At 40.0% G+C, this 21,940-nt stretch overlaps 1 protein-coding gene across 2 annotated transcripts in view; it reads right to left on the bottom strand.

Annotated features, from left to right (window-relative positions):
• The window catches only part of kcnq1.1 (potassium voltage-gated channel, KQT-like subfamily, member 1.1), a 111,159-nt gene that overhangs the window by 46,947 nt on the left and 42,272 nt on the right, over positions 1-21,940 (bottom strand). The window contains exons 11-12 of one of the 2 annotated variants that reach the window (XM_062033106.1): positions 9,724-9,780; positions 134-263 (exon numbers count right to left, since the gene is read on the bottom strand). In XM_062033106.1, the coding sequence (XP_061889090.1) occupies positions 134-263; positions 9,724-9,780 (187 nt within the window). The remainder of the gene's footprint in view (positions 1-133; positions 264-9,723; positions 9,781-21,940) is intronic. The other variant, XM_062033115.1, reaches the window with a different exon arrangement.

Below are 21,940 nucleotides of genomic sequence, written 5' to 3'. Positions count from 1 at the left end.
AAAAAACATTGTGACAGATTTTGTAATATGGGTGTCAATCAAACCAGCATGTTTTTGTGAAGGTGTAAAAGTGTTAACTAAGCCCTGTCATGAAACCAGCATCATGGCAATTAACAGCTGAGAGTCAACTCACTGTGACACAGAAGTAGCCGCATCCAGACCACAGTCTCGCTCTGACTCCTGTTCCAGGTCGTCTGCAAAACAGCAGTTTTTCTGCAGGCCACTGGGAGAATCGACATCCTGAAGATCGGGACTTCTTTTCTCTAGAAATACACACACCTCTTGTTTACAAGACTTTCATTCCCATCTCGTGTGAAGGGTCTTTACATGATGAGGCTTTCTGGGAACCACTCAGCGTGCTAGCCAGTAATCACAGTTACAACATCACATCTGCAGAACAAGAGCAGGTGACATAAAAAATAATGAAATCCCAGACAGATTGAACCAACTGAAGAAAATACCTCCACTGAAATATTTGCAGCTATTCATGGTAATGTGAATACTAGATGGAAATGTTTTATTTTCTTTGGGTTTCCTTACAGACTATATAAGGAATGACACAGAAGACAATGATTGGGTCCTCTGGAAGTACATTATTATACATAATTCTCCTAATCAGGGTTGTCTCATAAATGAACACGGTGGTTTTGATAGTATTAATAGTCGTAGCTAATAAGTAGGGATGTCCGATAATGGCTTTTTGCCGATATCCGATGATCCGTTATTGTCCAACTCTTTACCGATATCAACCGATACCGATATCAACTGATAAGATGTATACAGTCGTGGAATTAACACATTATTATGCCTAATTTGGACAATCAGGTATGGTGAAGATAAGGTCCTTTTTTTTTAAATTAATAAAATAAAATAAGATAAATAAATTAAAAACATTTTCTTGAATTAAAACGAAAGTAAAACAATATAAAAACAGTTACATAGAAACTAGTAATTAATGAAAATGAGTAAAATTAACTGTTAAAGGTTAGTACTATTAGTGGACCAGCAGCACGCACAATCATGTGTGCTTACGGACTGTATCCCTTGCAGACTGTATTGATATATAATGTAGGAACCAGAATATTAATAACAGAAAGAAACAACCCTTTTGTGTGAATGAGTGGGAGGGAGGTTTTTTGGGTTGGTGCACTAATTGTAAGTGTATCTTGTGTTTTTTATGTTGATTTAATAAAAAACAAAAAAAAAAAAAAAAAAAAAAAAACGATACCAATAATAAAAAAAACGATACCGATATTTTCCGATTTTACATTTTAAAGCATTCATCTCTACTAATAAGTTGTATACATCAAATGTAAATAACAGTGCTGTCACATCAGCCCAGTATCATCCGTAATTGTCTTTTCAGCTAACAAAAATTGAGCCTGCACCACATTAGCAAGTTCCAGTCATCTGTGCTCAAACACGAGATTCCTTTCCGTGATGCCGATAGTGGATGTCTTTTCAAGCAGATAAGATTGAGATCATGCTGCAATTACTGGGCTCGTAGCACAACAGAGTGGCAATTTGAATTTGGAAAAGGCAAAAAGAACTCTATTACTTTGGTCGTGATTGTTGTGAAATGTACATGCGTTAACTAGAAAATGTGTAGAGTATGGGTGTGATTTGGATTTTATTTCAACATGCGGCTACAGAAAAACAAACAACATGAAGGGCAGAGGTATTAGATATACAAAACCCAAAACCAGGGAAGTTGGCACATCCATTCATTTTCTACCACTTGTCCCTTTTGGGGTCACGGGGGGTGCTGAAGCCTATCTCAGCTACATTCGGGCGGTAGGTGGAGTTGGCACGTTGGAAGCGGGGTGCCTACATCTGTGGCCTCTTCCCAAGGTTTCTTTTTTTCCCCCGTTTTGGGCTTTTAGAGTTTTTCCTTGCCTGGATGTGGGTTCAGATCAAGGGATGTCGTTGTGGTTTGTGAAGTCCTTTGAGGCATTGTGATTAAGGGCTTTACAAACAAACTTTGATTGATTGATTGATTATTTTATTTCTACAATATGCCGTTCGTCCTTAAAAAAAGCTGCGTTCAGCAAATGGCCCCCAGGTCACACTTGGTGAAATAAGTAAACCAGCGGTGCTCAAATGACGAAAGAGTGTCCGTATGCTGTGTTTTCTTAGCAAGTGATAAAGGTTGGGTTTTCTGCACATTGTTCGAATGCGCACTCCCTGGGCTTGTGGTGGCGGACCGCCGCTCTCACTTGTGCAGAGAACACTTTCGTGACCGCTTGTATTTGATTCCAGAATAAATACATAACACAAGATACACTTATATACCAACCGGCGGTATAGCTCGGTTGGTAGAGCGGCCGTGCCAGCAACTTGAGGGTTGCAGGTTCGATCCCCGCTTCCGCCATCCTAGTCACTGCCGTTGTGTCCTTGGGCAAGACACTTTACCCACCTGCTCCCAGTGCCACCCACACTGGTTTGAATGTAACTTAGATATTGGGTTTCACTATGTAAAGCGCTTTGAGTCACTTGAGAAAAAGCGCTATATAAATGTAATTCACTTCACTTCACACTTCTCTTCCACTTTTATTATATAACTCTACCTTTCGCTAAAGTCCATCGCAGATCATTTCTCTTACGTCTTACAGTATTTCCTGGCAAACCAGGCGCATATGAAGCGGAATTACGCCACACCTACAGTTATGCTACACTGCCATACAGTTCCATTATTATTTTGTTTATGAGCAAGGGCGAACTGGAAGGCCAAATCCACATTTGCGAAAGGCTTTCATGAATAAGTAAACATAAGGAAACTGGCAAAAAAAAATGCAAGCTTTCTTCTTTGACGATAATTGACGCGGCTCGGAAATAGTGTTGATACTGAGGCAATGTATTTTTTGCGTATGGATATCGACTTGGTATCAACGAATCAATACAATAAAATCAACACAGCACACCAAACACATTATGATTCTTTCCCACCCACAAGTCAGACGCTACTCAATAAGTCACAGGACAATATTATAGGACAACCCTATAAGACAGGGGTGCTCATTACGTCGATCGCGATCTACCGGTCGATCGCGATCTATCGGTCGATCGCGATCTACCGGTTGATCGCGGAGGTTGTGTCAGTCGATCGCCAGCCAGGCATTAAAAAAATAGTCCTAAAAATGAGCGATCATAAATCTTCACTATGACGTCACTTTCGTCACTTGATTGACATTCACGGCACCCGAGGGTCTTCTGAGATGACGCTGGCTGCTGCCAGCTCATTATTAAGAAAAAATTACAGACAGGAAGGCGAGAAACACTTTTTATTTCAACAGACTCTGGAGCCGTACCTGTCGTCAAAACTCCAAAGACCGACTGCACAGTTCCTGCCTTCACAATAAAAGCTCTGCTTCATCCTGCTTGCGCTAAGAGTCTCAGAAAGCTGGCGTGCACAAGCTAGCAAGCTACGGAGTTTGCCGCCAATGTATTTCTTGTAAAGTGTATACAAAGGAGTATGGAAGCTGGACAAATAAGATGACAAAAACCAACCACTTTCATGTGGTATTGGACAGAAAGGAGGACTTTTTTTCTCCTCCATTTGAAAATGTGGACGTTATCAGCACCACTGTCTGATTCCAATCAAAGCAAGTCATCAGAATCAGGTAATACACCAACTTATATTCTTGTCTTCATGAAAGAAAGAAATCTATATGTGTTAAACATGCATGTATTATCATTAAACACCTTTAACTTGTTAACAATATTAACTATATGTGTTAAACATGCTTGTATTATCTTTAAACACCTTTAACTTGTTAATAATATTAACTATATGTGTTAAACATGCTTGTATTATCATTAAACACCTTTAAATTGTTAACAATATTAAGTATATGTGTTAAACATGCTTGCATTACCTTTAAACACCTTTAACATGTTAACAATATTAACTATATGTATTAAACATTCTTGTATTATCATTAAACACTTTTAATTTATTAACAATATTAACTATATGTGTTAAACATGCTTGCATTATCATTAAACACCTTTAATTTGTTAACAAAACATATATTTCATAAATAAGTAAATATAAATTATATATATGAATGAGGTAGATCCCCACGACTTGATCAATTGAAAAGTAGCTCGCCTGCAGAAAAAGTGTGAGCACCCCTGCTATAAGACATAAGATAATCAGGCATTTCATATCTTTGGTCGAAAGGGGGAAAAATCACGACAAAAACAGCCCAATTGTCTTTATGTGTGTACCCCGCCTGAGCCAATGCTTCTCAAATAGTGGGATTTTAGGGGGGTCGTGAGATGGCATGGGGGCATTTAGTATTGCCTCAACAACACACAAGCTTCCAGTTAGGTGGCAGCAGTGCTGTGATTAATCAACATGCTGACCAGGAAATATGATTGAAAATAGTTAAGAACCACTGCACACCGCAGAGAGGCAAAATGCTCTCGGGGTGTATGTCGTGGGCGCGCATCTGTTTGTGCAAGTGAGTGGGATGCGTGTAAAAATCGGTTCCCTGTTGCGTGTACAGAAGAACACACGTACAGTTAGCACATATGGTGCACAGTCAGGAGGTTTTGGTCTGAATGTCAGCTCTGGCCTTTTTGTGTGTGGAGTTTGCAATTTCTCACCGTGCTTTTGTGGGTACTCTGTTCTTTTCACACGGACAAATAGCTTTTTTCGGCGTGGTGCTATGGTGTTGTTTTTTCCGGGATTGGTTTTGAGGGGTCGACTGGTGCCTGGGCTGTCGCCTTTGGTGGGGTTTGTGACACTGCCCTTGGACTGCTGTGGCTCGTTGACTTTCTTGAGTGCTTCTGGGTGGCAACGGCAGTCCATGGGGCGGGCAGTCGGGTGCTTGGGTCTTTCCTGTGGTCTGTCTGTTTGCAGTGTCCCTGTCTTTTTGCATGCCTGTAGGAGGGATTGTCCTGGGTGGTGGACTGTGAGCCTTTGGTCCGTTGGCAGGGGCACCTTAATGCACGGGCTTACCTGAGCTGAAGCCAAGAGGCCCCCACCCAATCAGGGGCCCCCAATTTTGACGGTGAAATGTATTGATTTGTGTTCATAGCTGTCAATCCCAAACAGCTCTTCTTTGTGTTAGGTTAAGCAAGCCCGGCCGGGAGGATCACTTAGCTTTCTGCGTGGGGTGGGATCTTTTAGCTGGCCTTATCTTGGTTTTGGTGTCTTTGTTCTACTGCTTTATCAGAGCTGGGTGCTCAGCTTTTCTGCAAATTTCAGGTCTTATTGTGCGATACTTTTTTCCTGGTAATTTAAACATATTTGTATTTATTAATTTTTTATTTCAGGGGGGAACAATGGTGCCGTCCCAGTGTCTTCGTGCTTGGGGTTTGGAGCTGTGGGTCTGGGACTGATAGGTCCTGTTGCCCATCTGCACTCTGGGCGCCATGCTGCTAGAGGTTTCGCTGGGGTCCGAGTTTGAAATTTACCTCCATAATGTTCTAGAAATAAACTGAACCATGAACTTTTGAGGGGTCCTATTAAGATTTGTTTCTACATTTCAAACACGTCCCTGTGGTCTACATAACATGTACTGTAATAGTGGTTCTTTGGTCTAAATTTTGCATTTTATTTTACAGACCATCTTCAAGCCGCTTTCTGACTGTCTCTTCAGAATCTGCCGTTTTGTGGGCGGTCTTAAATTATCCTCTAGGTCAGGGGTCGGGAACCTTTTTGGTTGAGAGAGCCATAAAAACCAAATATTTTAAAATGTTTTTCCATGAGAGCCATATAATATTTTTTTTAACTCTGAATACAACTAAATGCATGCATTTTTAAGTAAGACCAACATTTTTAGAGTATAATAATTTTTAGAGTATAATAAGTCTCTTATTCTTTTTAATAACATTGTTATTGTGAAGCTAACCAATAATAAATAAAACACTTCTTACCATTAATGCGACTTCTTGAACAGGTGCGGTAGAAAATAGTATTAAAATGCATGAGAATGTTTTATATTTTGAACGTTATTTTTAATTGGAATTATTCATTACTTATCGTGTTAAGCAATGTCTGCTAAGATTTATCTGAGAGCCAGATGCAGTCATCAAAAGAGCCACATCTGACTCTAGAGCCATAGGTTCCCTACCCCTGCTCTAGGTCATGCCACCTTTGAATGCGTCACCACCATGTTGTAGTTTTTAGCGCTTCCATATCGAGTCTACTGACAGACACAAGTTAGAACTATACGCTAGATTGTATTAAAAATGGCAACAGCGGAGGATTTTAGCATGCATGTGCACGTACAACCCAGTTCGACTTTGGATTAAAACTGGATGAAAATGGCGGACTCGAGCATAGCTTTTTGGGTAAACCATTACCATGTATGGAGATGACATAACTAAAACAAAATATGTCACTAATGTCTAAAATTTCCAAACGGTTCAAATTTGGAAGAAGGCAAGATTGTTTGATAAATATCTCCGCCATGCATCCATGGTTTGATTCAGATTTTGGGGACTTTTGGGGAACCCAAATACAAAAAACAGGTATCATCAGGTAAAAAGACCATGATAGGGATGTCCCGATTAGCATTTTTGGCCTCTGATCCCAATCCGATTTTTTGACTTCAGATTAGACTCTAATCTTCCAATCCGATACTTTGACAATAGTTTATGGAGTTGAAAATGTTTCATAGCAAATAGCTTAAGTAAACATAACACATTTTTTGTCTGGGTTCGGCAGCTCATCAGCCGATCATTTAAAAAAGGCAAATATCGGCCCCCAATACCACAGGTACATACCGGACAGTGATAATGGTTTACTGTTACATCCCTAATGTTTTCTAATGACAGGTTTACAATAACTATATCCATTTTATGCCAGCAGGGACGGAATTCGATTAGGTTGGTACTGACGTTTCTTGGCCCCCTGTCACTTCATCTAGTTGTGGCCGGGAGACCGCGTTCATCTGCCAATAGAAGTAGTTAACACACTGGGCGTTTGTTTTGCCTGTCACGTTTGCTAAACATATTTTAATATCAAGACATTTCTTCTCCATTTATTTTAGTCTGTATCTGTGAGCATGCATGTGTTTGTTAATAAGGTGTGTTAATTATCCGTGCTCCCACCACCTCAAAACTCCTGGCTGCCAATACTCTCGTTAAAATCAAACATACCTAATCAAACTTTGGAGAAGAGTGATGACACAGAGGGAGCTAAGGACGTAAGTCTTTCGAAACAGTCTGGATTCATGTAATGTTTTGAGCAGAATGACTATAAAAGTGTATTTCTAGCACTGTATTTGGTACTTTTATTGTGCCAACCAAATTATATCGGTACTAACCGATTTAGGTAAAAATCTAACCATATGTCGATACTTTGGTTGCATGTAACGTCACATTTGGTTGCAGACTTTACACCGGGCAAACAAGCAGTCAAACACTCAGAGCAGACTTAGGCTGTCGGTCAGAGGTGTCCAAACCTTTTGCCCAGAGGGCAGCATTGGGCAAAACAAAATTTATATATATATATATATATATATATATATATATATATATATATATATATATATATATATATATATATATATATATATATATATATATATATATATATATGTATATATATATATATGTATGTGTGGGAAAAAATCACAAGACTATTTCATCTCTACAGGCCTGTTCCATGAGGGGTTTCCTCAATCCTCAGGGGAAAAAAAAAAAAAAAAAAAAAATCTCCTGAGGATTGAGGAAACCCCTCATGAAACAGGCCTGTAGAGATGAAATAGTCTTGTGATTTTTTCCCACACATACATATTACGCTCTACCACGGTATCGAGCACTATTTTTTGGATAATCTAATTAAGACATATATATATATATATATATATATATATATATATATATATATATATATATATATATATATATATATATATATATATATATATATATACACATTTATTTATATATATATGTATATATATATATATATATATATATATATATATATATATATATATATGTATATATATATGTATATATATATATATATATATATATATATATATATATATATATATATATATATATATATATATATATATATATATATATATATATATATACATACACACACACACACACACACACACACATAAATATATATATATATTCCAACTTCCACCTTGTTTAATTCCGTGACACCCTGTTTTGTAATCCATCAGAAATATCAAGCAGCTAAAATGCGGCAAACATGGATAAGTGTTGAGATAGTGTTTTGCATTTTTCCCCATTATGCTTTGTAATGGATTTAAATGGGTGTAATTGTGGAATTTTTGAATGGACATTTTTTATAAAATCCACAAATTGTGTTATACGGTGTTATGTGTGACGATGTTTGTTGGCAAATATTTTTTTGCACCATGACTAGGGAAGGTTGTTTGCATTGGGTCAAACAAGTAAATGCTGCCCTTGGTTTTCATTCATAGCATGATAATTGGTCATTGGCCTGACTTACTCATGTTGTTCACAGGATAGCAACAAAGCAGCGGCATATAAATTTACTTTTAAAATGAATTTAAATCTCCCTGCGGCCAGATTCCTTATTAAACTCACAACGTCTCAAGGGCCAAATCGAAGACACCGGCGGGCCACACATGGCCCACGGGCCGTAGTTTGGACACCACTGCTCTAGGTAATGTAACAATGTTCCATGTCGACAAAGCAATAAGAAGGTACGAAAAAGTACAGTAAGGCTCCACTTTTGGAAATGCACTAGCCTGACATTGGATATGGCATACACATGCTACCAGTTAGCATTCACGATTTAACATGGCGATTTCAAAACCTCTGAATTTACTACCCAAAACTACAACGAACATGCATGTTACAATTAAACAGCTGATGTGTAATAAATAGAATGTTTACTGTATAAACACTTTGTAATACTCAACAACAAAAACGACTGGCTTATTCAATGTAATGGAAAAGACAACTTCCTGGCTACCGCAACATACCGTAGTATATACACTACTGCCATCTATTGTCTTGGAATTGCAACAGCATGCATGTCTACTATATGTACTTGCAGACGATACTCAGAAGTGTAAGAAAACAAGATATAACAATTGGACAGCACAGTTATCATTAATAGCTCACTGTTAAACGTTTAATTCAAATATTTTTATAGCAGTTAACATTTATTAACAATTACACACACACAAGTACCAAAAGTTGGTACCGTTGAGTACAGACATCGATGCCCAGGTACCGAGAATCACTACCATATTGATTCAAATGTGAAAGGTACCCATTCCTAATTTCTTGTGTATGCAGATCAAAGCAAGTTGGCTAAATTCACAATTACTTTATTATAAATGACAGTGTATTGACCTCAATATAAAATGTAAAAGTTTAACAATATGAGTTCTGCGGAAAGTGTTAATCTTGATATACATTATTGGAACAGAAACAACTTAAAACCATTATGAGTATATCCACTTCACTATATTAAACCAATAAATGTGCATAGTGGAATTATTGTAAAACATACACCAAATATAGGTTTTGTGTGCTGAGTAATTGTAACAATACTCATTAGTGTTCTGTTTTTATGAAATATGTTGCTGTATGTAATTGTTTTAAAAAAACATATGACCTATGGTTATGCATGATGTCGATCAATTATGCCTAATAAAGTCACACCTATCCCCAACATCCTTAAACCACAATGTCATGCAGATATGTACTTGTGAAATTAATCAAATTAATACACTCATACTGCACCTGCTGGTGGTGAGTTCAACGGCAGCGAAGAAAAAGACGTCAAAGATGGCTGCTGATCTGCAGCATGAAAAAAACCCAACAACAACCTTTACCAATGATGGTGACATATAATGAAACAAAGCAAGTAGGAAAACAATATTACTCACAATTATGTTGCCAACAATGTAAATATGCTTACATAAAAAACAGTGCATCAACGGCATGTCCTCATATAAAAATAAAAAGACAGTGGCTGTAACGAGGACATGACAAAACGTGTGGACACTATCAACAGCTCACCATGTCCTTTGACAGTGTGACAAGGCGCTAAACCATGGAGACTAATATCAAGACCGGACAAAAAGATAGGATATTAATCATCAAAAAAATCTGTCATTCAGGAGACATTCATTACCAGCTGCAGAAAGCCATTAAATAATGAAAGATGTCCTCCTCTTTGCTTTTTTTTTTACATTTTTGAACAGCTTGTCAGTATGAGGCACCTTATTATATTCATCGTTTAAAGTAGGAACTTTTCTACTTGCACTTCTATACATACACCCTACCACACACACCAACCCTTATGTTTGACAAAAATGGAAAGTTTTGAAATATAACTTTTAGAGATGTCCGATAATGGCTTTTTTGCCGATATCCGATATTCCGATATTGTCCAACTCTTAATTACCGATTCCGATATCAACCGATACCGATATATACAGTCGTGTAATTAACACATTATTATGCCTAATTTTGTTGTGATGCCCCGCTGGATGCATTAAACAATGTAACAAGGTTTTCCAAAATAAATCAACTCAAGCTATGGAAAAAAATGCCAACATGGCACTGCCGTATTTATTATTGAAGTCACAAAGTGCATTATTTTTTTTAACATACCTCAAAACAGCAGCTTGGAATTTGGGACATGCTCTCCCTGAGAGAGCATGAGGAGGTTGAGGTGGGCAGGGTTGGGAAGGGCGGGGGTAGGGAGTAGCGGGGGGTGTATATTGTAGCGTCCCGGAAGAGTTAGTGCTGCAAGGGGTTCTGGGTATTTGTTCTGATGTGTTTATGTTGTGTTACGGTGCGGATGTTCTCCCGAAATGTGTTTGTCATTCTTGTTTGGTGTGGGTTCACAGTGTGGCGCATATTAGTGACAGTGTTAAAGTTGTTTATACAGCCACCCTCAGTGTGACCTGTATGGCTGTTGACCAAGTATGCATTGGATTCATTTGCGTGTGTGAAAAGCCGTAGATATTATGTGACTGGGCCGGCACGCAAAGATAGTGCCTTTAAGGTTTATTGGCGCTCTGTACTTCTCCCTACGTCCGTGTACACAGCGGCGTTTTAAAAAGTCATACATTTTACTTTTTGAAACCGATACCGATAATTTTGAAACCGATACCGATAATTTCCGATATTGCATTTTAAAGCATTTATCGGCCGATATTATCGGCAGTCCGATGTTATCGGCAGTCCGATATTATCGGACAGTCCTAATAACTTTATGTGCAAGCTCTTTTAGACCCGATTTAAATGGCTATACTCCTGAGAAGTTATGTTTTTTTTTACGTTTGTTTGCGTGCTCGTAGCCATGGAAGCAACACACATCGAAGAATGCACCACATTGAAGACTATCATAGCAAAATATGAGAAAACTACAGTAAAATGGCAAAGTATTTGGACAGTGAGTTTTTATGATTATATACATATAATATACAAAGAAGTAGGGATGTAACGGTATTATAAATATCGCGGTATTTCGGTTTCAAAGTCTTCTCATTAATACCGTGAGGTGTGACGGTATCAAACAAAACCTTGGTGGGTGTAGTTTTTTTTCTGCCGTTTTTAGCATTCCAAGAATCCTATGCGCAGTGCAGGACCGGCAAGGTAGGGGCGTTGAACGCCGTACGTAAGCAGTTGTCAGGGCGTGGACTATGAAGTTGTTTGTTCTCCCGTGGTGCAAATGATTTGGACCGGGCATGGCGTGAAGTTGAATACATGTTTAATTTTAACACTAAAAAAAAAAAGGAATAAACAAAAGGCGCGCACAATGGCGGAAGTACAAAACTTGGCTATAAAAACAAAAACTCGCACAAAGGCAGAATTATGGACAAAAAACACAACTTGCAAACTATGGCATGAATAAAGAAAACTTACTTGGACGAGAAAAGGGCATGAAAAAGAGCAGCATGGATGGGTGTGTAGAGAGTGTGTTGTCGCCAGGCAGACTTCCTGGCAACAATGGGCTTACATAATAGTGACATGATTAGTGAAAACAGGTGCGTGACTCAAAACGTGAAACAGGTGCGTGACATGACAGGTGAAAACTAATGGGTTGCTATGGTGACAAAACCAACAAAAGTGTACATAGAGTCCAAAAACAAAACCGAACATGACTAAAACAAAACATGATCACACAGACATGACAGCAGTAAGTTAAATAAATAAATGATAAATGGGTTATACTTGTATAGCGCTTTTCTACCTTCAAGGTACTCAAAGCGCTTTGACAGTATTTCCACATTTACCCATTCACACACACATTCACACACTGATGGCGGGAGCTGCCATGCAAGGCGCTAACCAGCAGCCATCAGAGGCAAAGGGTGAAGTGTCTTGCCCAAGGACACAACGGACGTGACTAGGAAGGTAGAAAGTTAAGTGAGATCGTAGATAAAAAGGAATTGTTTTTTGGCAATAAATCTGTCCATAACTAGTTGAGTTATGTTGCTAACAAACAGGCCCAGGCTACAACATAACCTCTTTGGCGGAGGTAAGAAAGTCTGTGTTCTGCATAGAGCCAGCCGATCTCGTCGCACCACACGGCGGGACATCACCGAAATGAAATGTTCAACGCGGGAAATACGAGTAAAATAAAAAGCTCCTTGATACATCCTCAATCCATCCATCTATTTTTCTATCGCTTGTCTTTTGATGTTGCGGAGGGGGGGCGGGGGGGGGGGGGGGGGCTGGAGACTATTCCAGCTGCACTCGGGTGGAAAGCAGGGCTGGACAAGTGGCCAACTCATAAACTGTCACACTGAATAGATATTTGAAGCCAGCCAAGCCAAACATCAGTTTGTGAGGTATTTACAGGATTAAAAGCTGTTAGTTTTCTTTTCTGAGAAACCTCATTTTCCAGACTGTAGAGGACACTGCTTCCCATCATCCATCAATCCATCCATCCATTTTCTACCGCTTGTCCCTTTTGGGGTCGCGGGGGGTGCTGGAGCCTATCTCAGCGGCATTCCAGCGGAAGGCGGGGTACACCCTAGACAAGTCGCCACCTCATCGTGCAAAAGTTAAAAGACACTAAAATGTACAATATTGTTTTACACTAGATGTTTAAAGACATCAACTGTACGTTATTATTTTCAATATTTGCTTCAACAGTAGATGTTTTATATTAATTATTTTACCGTGTTTTTCGGACTATTAGGCGCACTTAAAATCCTTTCATTTTCTCAAAAATTGACAGTGCGCCTAATATACGGTATAATTCTGGTTGTGCTTACCGACCTCGAAGCAATTTTATTTGGTACACGGTGTAATGATAAGTGTGACTAGTAGATGGTAGTCACACATAAGAGATACGTGTAGACTGCAATATAACGCCAGTAAACAACACCAAAACTTTAAATGTTCCATTGAAAATATTGAACATTACACACGGCACTCAAAAATCTGTCAAAATGTTTTAGTACGACTTTGAAGCCGCACCGCTTGATGGATTGTCGGCCCATTACGGCTACCGTAGTCAGAGATACAAGTATTACTATGGAGTGTGTATAAGGACCGCAAAATGTTACCCATTAGCAGACATATTATCTGCCGTTTTGTTTCACAATATTATGCAAAACCTTTTCTTACCTTCTGGTACCCGCTGATGTGTATTTTAGATCTGCATAAGTCCTGAAAATTTGTGCACGTCCGCCACTGTAGTTCGTAGCGATGCAGTAGTCAATAAGCTTCTTCTTTTTCATCTTTTTATTATGGGGCATTCACCTTCTGCTGTTGCCATTTCCAATATAAAGTAGCATAAAATGGCAAAATGGCGGCGCCCTAAAGGCAGCGGCTTGCAAACGCTCTTGGGAGTGTAGAGTGATTTGGCAAAAAACACCCGTCATTTCTGTCAATTTCATGGCTGGCTCAAAGCGTGAACACTCTGTGATCACATACGACCGACAGACAATTCTGGATGTGGATGGATCGGGTCGTTATAGACTGAAAGATGCATGTACGGTGGACCTCCTCGCTAGCATGGGAATACTTCGCGGGCTACATCAAGCGGCCTTTGTAGCAGCGGAGTCAAGTACTAGCGGGGACCGCCAATGGAGGCGACGTAAGCGGTGTGAGCGGAAGCAGAAGCGGGGACACCGAGCGGGGCTAACAACAAAGGGAAAAGCTAACCAAAGAAGCGTGGAGTGTCCGGGTAAGAAGTCATTTAAACTAGAACTAGCCGGCGCCAGGCTGGATAATCCCTGCACACATAGCAATTCTCTTAGAATAAAACACAACTCACATAATGTTTTTTCTTTTGTGACGGTGTCAGAGGCAGACATACATTGTACTGAGGTGGCTAACTATGATGCGTTCAGTTTATCGCAGCATCAAGCAAACAATCTGAAAATTCCCGTCGTATCAATTCCTAGATATGGTCGAAACTATTTAAAGTGCACTACGCATAATAAACGCAACATTATTAATATTGCTACTTTGGATAATTTCAACAAACAATCCTCAAAACAGCCCACTACCTATAATATGGGCTTTTTAAACATAAGATCATTATCTTCCAAAACGTTATTAGTTAATGAGGTCATTAGAGACAACAAACTTGATGTCGTTGGTCTCGCCGAGACCTGGCTCAAACCAGACGATTTTTTTGCGCTAAATGAGGCATCTCCTCCTAACTATACCAATACACATGTTGCCCGTCCTCTTAAAAGGGGAGGGGGTGTCGCACTAATATACAATGAAAACTATAATTTTACACCTAACCTAAATAATAAATATAACTCGTTTGAGGTGCTCACTATGAGGTTTGTCACACTGCTGCCTCTCCACCTGGCTGTTATCTACCGCCCCCCTGGGCCCTATTCGGACTTCATCAGTGAATTCTCAGAGTTTGTTGCTGATCTAGTGACGCACGCCGACAATATAATCATAATGGGGGACTTTAATATCCATATGAATACCCCATCAGACCCTCCATGCGTGGCGCTCCAGACTATAATTGATAGCTGTGGTCTTACACAAATAATAAATGAACCCACGCATCGCAACGGTAATACGATAGATCTAGTGCTTGTCAGGGGTGTCACCACCTCTAAAGTTACGATATTCCCATACACTAAAGTAATGTCCGATCATTACCTTATAAAATTCGAAGTTCTGACTCATTGTCAACAAACTAATAATAATAATAATAACTACTATAGCAGCCGCAACATTAATGCTGCCACAACGACGACTCTTACTGACCTACTGCCTTCGGTAATGGCACCATTCCCAAATTATGTGGGCTCTATTGATAACCTCACTAAGAACTTTAACGACGCCCTGCGCGACACCATTGATAGTGTAGCACCGCTAAAGCTAAAAAGGGCCCCTAAAAGGCGTACCCCATGGTTTACAGAAGAAACTAAAGCCCAGAAATTATCATGTAGAAAGCTGGAACGCAAATGGCGTGCGACTAAACTTGAGGTTTTCCATCAAGCATGGAGTGATAGTTTAATAACTTATAAACACATGCTTACCTCAGCTAAAGCTAAATATTACTCAAATCTCATCCACCTCAACAAAAATGATCCTACATTTTTGTTTAGTACAGTAGCATCGCTAACCCAACAAGGGACTCCTCCCAGTAGCTCCACCCACTCAGCAGATGACTTTATGAATTTCTTTAATAAGAAAATTGAAGTCATTAGAAAAGAGATTAAAGACAATGCATCTCAGCTACAGCTGGGTTCTATTAACACAGATACGACTGATACGACTGTATATACGACGGACACTGCCCTCCAAAATAGTTTTTCTCTCTTTGATGAAATAACATTGGAGGAATTGTTAAAATGTGTAAATGGGACAAAACAAACAACATGTTTACTTGACCCAATTCCTGGGAAACTTATCAAGGAGCTTTTTGTATTATTAGGTCCATCAGTGTTAAATATTATAAACTTATCACTTTCCTCTGGTACTGTTCCCCTAGCATTCAAAAAAGCGGTTATTCATCCTCTACTCAAAAGACCTAACCTCGATCCTGACCTCATGGTAAACTACCGGCCGGTGTCCCACCTTCCGTTTATCTCGAAAATTCTCGAAAAAATTGTCGCACAGCAGCTAAATGAACACTTAGCGTCTAACAATCTCTGTGAACCTTTTCAATCCGGTTTCAGGGCAAATCACTCTACGGAGACAGCCTTCGCAAAAATGACTAATGATCTATTGCTAACGATGGATTCTGATGCGTCATCTATGTTGCTGCTTCTTGATCTTAGCGCCGCTTTCGATACTGTTGATCATAATATTTTATTAGAGCGTATCAAAACGCGTATTGGGATGTCAGACTTAGCCTTGTCTTGGTTTAACTCTTATCTTACTGACAGGATGCAGTGTGTCTCCCATAACAATGTGACCTCGGACTATGTTAAGGTAATGTGCGGAGTTCCCCAGGGTTCGGTTCTTGGCCCTGCACTCTTTAGTATTTACATGCTGCCGCTAGGTGACATCATACGCAAATACGGTGTTAGCTTTCACTGTTATGCTGATGACACTCAACTCTACATGCCCCTAAAGCTGACCAACACGCCGGATTGTAGTCAGCTGGAGGCGTGTCTTAATGAATTTAAACAATGGATGTCCGCTAACTTTTTGCAACTCAACGCTAAGAAAACGGAAATGCTGATTATCGGTCCTGCTCAACACCGACATCTATTTAATAATACCACCTTAACATTTGACAACCAAACAATTAAACAAGGCGACTCGGTAAAGAATCTGGGTATTATCTTCGACCCAACTCTCTCGTTTGAGTCACACATTAAGAGTGTTACTAAAACGGCCTTCTTTCATCTCCGTAATATCGCTAAAATTCGTTCCATTTTGTCCACAAGCGATGCTGAGATCATTATCCATGCGTTCGTTACATCTCGTCTCGATTACTGTAACGTTTTATTTTCGGGCCTCCCTATGTCTAGCATTAAAAGATTACAGATGGTACAAAATGCGGCTGCTAGACTTTTGACAAAAACAAGAAAGTTTGATTATATTACGCCTATACTGGCTCACTTGCACTGGCTTCCTGTGCACCTAAGATGCGACTTTAAGGTTTTACTACTTACATATAAAATACTACACGGTCAAGCTCCTGCCTATCTTGCCGATTGTATTGTACCATATGTCCCGGCAAGAAATCTGCGTTCAAAGAACTCCGGCTTATTAGTGATTCCCAGAGCCCAAAAAAAGTCTGCAGGCTATAGAGCGTTTTCTATTCGGGCTCCAATACTATGGAATGCCCTCCCGGTAAAAGTTAGAGATGCTACCTCAGTAGAAGCATTTAAGTCTCATCTTGAAACTCATTTGTATACTCTAGCCTTTAAATAGACTCCCTTTTTAGACCAGTTGATCTGTCATTTATTTTCTTTTCTTTTCTACTCTGCTCCCAACCCGGGGTGGACCGCTAGCCTGTCCATCGGATGGGGACATCTCTACGCTGCTGATCCGTCTCCGCTCGGGATGGTTCCTGCTGGCCCCACTATGGACTGGACTTTCGCTGATGTGTTGGACTTTCACAATATTATGTCAGACCCACTCGACATCCATTGCTTTCGGTCTCCCCTAGAGGGGGGGGGGGGGTTAGTCACGTCCGTTGTGTCCTTGGGCAAGACACTTCACCCTTTGCCTCTGATGGCTGCTGGTTAGCGCCTTGCATGGCAGCTCCCGCCATCAGTGTGTGAATGTGTGTGTGAAAGGGTAAATGTGGAAATACTGTCAAAGCGCTTTGAGTACCTTGAAGGTAGAAAAGCGCTATACAAGTATAACCCATTTATCATTTATATGCGGTCCTCTCCAAGGTTTCTCATAGTCATTCACATTGACGTCCCACTGGGGTGAGTTTTCCTTGCCCGTATGTGGGCTCTGTACCGAGGATGTCGTTGTGGCTTGTACAGCCCTTTGAGACACTTGTGATTTAGGGCTATATAAATAAACATTGATTGATTGATATAGTTCTAACTTATATCTCGCTATGGAAGCGCTAAAAACTACCAGTGTAGTGGGTTTACGTAATTCACCCAAGGAACTTTAGTTATTAGAGAGTTCCGGTCGGACGGTTTTTCACAGGACACATTTACGGTGTTGTTATACTAGTGAGCCACGGATGAGAAGATGCTGCTCCCTTGTTGATTTAAGTAAAGTCTGAATGTCATTAAAACAGTTAGCTCCATCTTTTGACACTTTTTCCACTCCCGTCCTTGCACGCTAAACTGCTACACAAAAGATGATGGGGAGAAGACGCTGTCGAAGGAGAGCCATGTAAATAAGACCGCCCACAAAAACGGCGCATACTGATGCGACTGTCAAAAAGAAGATGGTCTGTAAAACATAATCTGTGCAACATTTTGACCAAAGAACCACCATTACATGTTATGTAGACCACAAGGAAGTGTTTTAAATTTAGAAAAAAATCATAATATGACCCCTTTAAAGGCCTACTGAAACCCACTACTACCGACCACGCAGTCTGATAGTTTATATATCAATGATGAAATATTAACATTGCAACACATGCCAATACGGCCGGGTTAACTTATAAAGTGCAATTTTAAATTTCCCAGGAAACTTCCGGTTGAAAACGTCTATGTATGATGACGTTTGCGCGTGACGTCGATGGCTGAAGCGGAAGTGTTCGGACACATTGTATCACAATACAAACAGCTCTGTTTTCATTGCAAAATTTCACAGTATTCTGGACATTTGTGTTGGTGAATCTTTTGCAATTTGTTTAATGAACAATGAAGACTGCAAAGAAGAAAGCTGTAGGTGGGATCGGTGTATTAGCGACTGGCTGCAGCAACACAACCAGGAGGACTTTGAGTTGGATAGCAGACACGCTATCCGACGCTAGCCGCCGACCGCATCGATGATCGGGTGAAGTCCTTCGTCGCGCCGTCGATCGCTGGAACGCAGGTGAGCACGGGTGTTGATGAGCAGATGAGGGCTGGCGTAGGTGGAGAGCTGATGTTTTTATCATAGCTCTGACGAGGTCCCGTAGCTAAGTTAGCTTCAATGGCGTCGTTAGCAACAGCATTGCTAGGCTTCGACAGGCGGCACAGCGTTAACCGTGTGATTACAGGTCCAGTGTTTGGTTTGGTGTCTCCTGATAGTAGTATTGTTGATCTTCTGTCTATCCTTCCAGTCAGGGGCTTATTTATTTTGTTTCAATCTACTTTTAAGCACAATGCTATCACGTTAGCTCCGTAGCTAAAGTGCTTCACCGATGTATTGTCGTGGAGATAAAAGTCACTGTGAATGTCCATTTCGCGTTCTCGACTCTCATTTACAAGAGGATATAGTATCCAAGGTGGTTTAAAATACAAATCCGTGATCCACAATAGAAAAAGGAGAAAGTGTGGAATCCAATGAGCCCTTTTACCTAAGTTACGGTCAGAGCGAAAAAAGATACGTCCTGCACTGCACTCTAGTCCTTCACTCTCACGTTCCTCATCCACAAATCTTTCATCCTGGCTCAAATTAATGGGGTAATCGTCGCTTTCTCGGTCCGAATTGCTCTCGCTGCTGGTGTAAACAATGGGGAAATGTGAGGAGCCCTTCAACCTGCGACGTCACGCTACTTCCGGTACAGGCAAGGCTTTTTTGTCAGCGACCAAAAGTTGCGAACTTAATCGTCGATGTTCTCTACTAAATCCTTTCAGCAAAAATATGGCAATATCGCGAAATGATCAAGTATGACACATAGAATGGATCTGCTATCCCTGTTTAAATAAAAACAATTCATTTCAGTAGGCCTTTAATCCGTTTTATAATCCGGTACGCTTTTTATATGAAAAAAGACCTGAATAGACCCGCTGTTTGGCAGTGCGCCCTATGGTCCAGAAAATATGGTAATTCATTTATTGCCAGAATAAAAAGTAAACAAACAAAAATTATATGCTATATCATAATTTATAAGGTTTATTTTTCAGAAAGCAAAACAACACGTTGGTGTGCAACGGTAACAGTTTTAGCAGTTTGAATCAGTTGTTCCTTATTAGCTTATGTGCAGCATGTAACTGAATAATGCTAGTTCAATGCTTCTGTCAACTTAAGTAGTTATATATGTATGTATTCAAAAGCAATTATTGGTGCTCCTATTAGTTGTTAATATCAATGTGGAAGTCTCTCTCCCTAGTGGGTTCTCCTAACGCTGACAAAGCTTCACGCTAGTCTGGAAGTCTGGTGTTAGCAATGTCTCTTTATTTGGCAGCACACACACGCTAAGAAAACACCCCAACTTTCCAGTTTCTGCTCTGTGACTTTTCAGTCTCTCAATGTTTAGTGCGCGTCCGCTCAGCAACTCCAACTCCAACAACTGTGTCTCGGCCCGGCTGCTGCTAATAAGCATGGCAGGTGATTGGATGATCAGCCCCAGTTGGTTAATCCAATCACTTGCCAGCTGTTCTTCGAGGCCGGTCCTTACACACCCCACTCCGCGGCAGGCCCGCAGACCACGCCCCCCCCCTCCACAATCAACGTTGCATATATGTCCTGTTACATTATGTATTTTTGGTGGACTTAAACATTTTCGCTGGGGTTTTGTTGGGTTTATTTTATTTTTACAACATGCTTCAGACCAATAAACACGAGCCGTGTGACCCAAATGCTAGACTTTAGACATCCCTGGTTTTCGTATTACAGCTTTATCCCGAGCTGATAGTCTGCATGCTTGTGCTAAGTGTTCCGCACGCCTCCACACCTTGCTTTTTTTACGGACGCTTTAACGCACACTCCGACAGTAAGGCTTGTGGAAGTGACCTGCATGTCTGGATGTCTGCACCTGCAGTGTCCAATTGCCGGTGGTGCAAAAAACACTTCCTGTTCCTTACTAATAAATGTGCTCCGCCTAGGAATTCGGTACGCCTCTGCACCAAACCGAATGCACTATTATATTACACCAATATACACATGTGCTAATGCACTGCCATGGTAAACCTTGAGATCCTGATGCACTGCTGGCTTTTACGGCATATTCGTCAATGTTTTCTGTGTTGATGTATTTACTGCTAAAAAACATCAGAAACGAAATACTCCATCCTTCTGATGTTGTTAGTCATTATGTCTTTGAACAGCATGTACTAATGGCTTGAAGCATTGATGGTGGTGCAACCTTATTTTTTTCACAGTAAGTAAAAGAAAATTAATTTGAAACGTGCAACATGAAATTACAAAATAAATGTGCTTTGAGTCAGGGTTTGACAAAAAACACCTGATCAAAACAAGGAAAAACAGTCACCTTTTTCATCCCTACAGATTTTTTTCAATTCAACATTTTTTTTTTGACAAGGGATCGATTTTTTAATGGATTTATGCAACTATTTCATCAGGATGCAATATTCTAAGAGCTCACAAATTGTGACAGCACCTCTAAGATGGCGTGCACAATTAGGGAGAAAGTTCAATTGAAATGATTGTTGGATTTTGTTTGGTGTTGGTAAATGGGTGTTAAAAAGCATTCTGTATTCTGCTCACAACATAACAGGAAGTTAGAGCCAGACAATGATGGCAAAGAAACACTCTGTCTTGAATGGAAATTACTTTTTTTTATAAATGCAAGAGGACATGATCAGGGTGAGCAAAGAGCACTGACACTGAAAGAATGCACACATGGTTTTCTTCTTATCTTAATGCCCACAATGACTTTATTATATCATCCAGTGCTGTGCGCTTAGGGGGGGTTTTATAGGTTCTGTTTACTCTTTCGTATTTTGACGTCGTAATGTGCTGGTCCGTTTGTAATGATGACAGTTTGTCACACTTCAGAAACACGGTTCAAATCAAATCACGTTTTCATAACAGTTCCATTAGCATCCAATCCATTGTTTTAATTTCAAACGCATATTAACTGTGTGAATAATTAAAAATAAACTCAATGAGTTTATGTTCAAAGAAAAATCTAATGAAAAACAAATGATTCATACTCGACTGTCAACATTGGACTAAAAACATTCTGTGCCTT

Source organism: Entelurus aequoreus, linkage group LG02, assembly GCF_033978785.1.
Source record: "Entelurus aequoreus isolate RoL-2023_Sb linkage group LG02, RoL_Eaeq_v1.1, whole genome shotgun sequence".
In the NCBI taxonomy this organism is placed as follows: Eukaryota; Metazoa; Chordata; class Actinopteri; order Syngnathiformes; family Syngnathidae; genus Entelurus; species Entelurus aequoreus.
The sequence above is the reverse complement of the archived record's forward strand: the minus strand, read 5'-3'. Positions and strand labels throughout refer to the sequence as shown.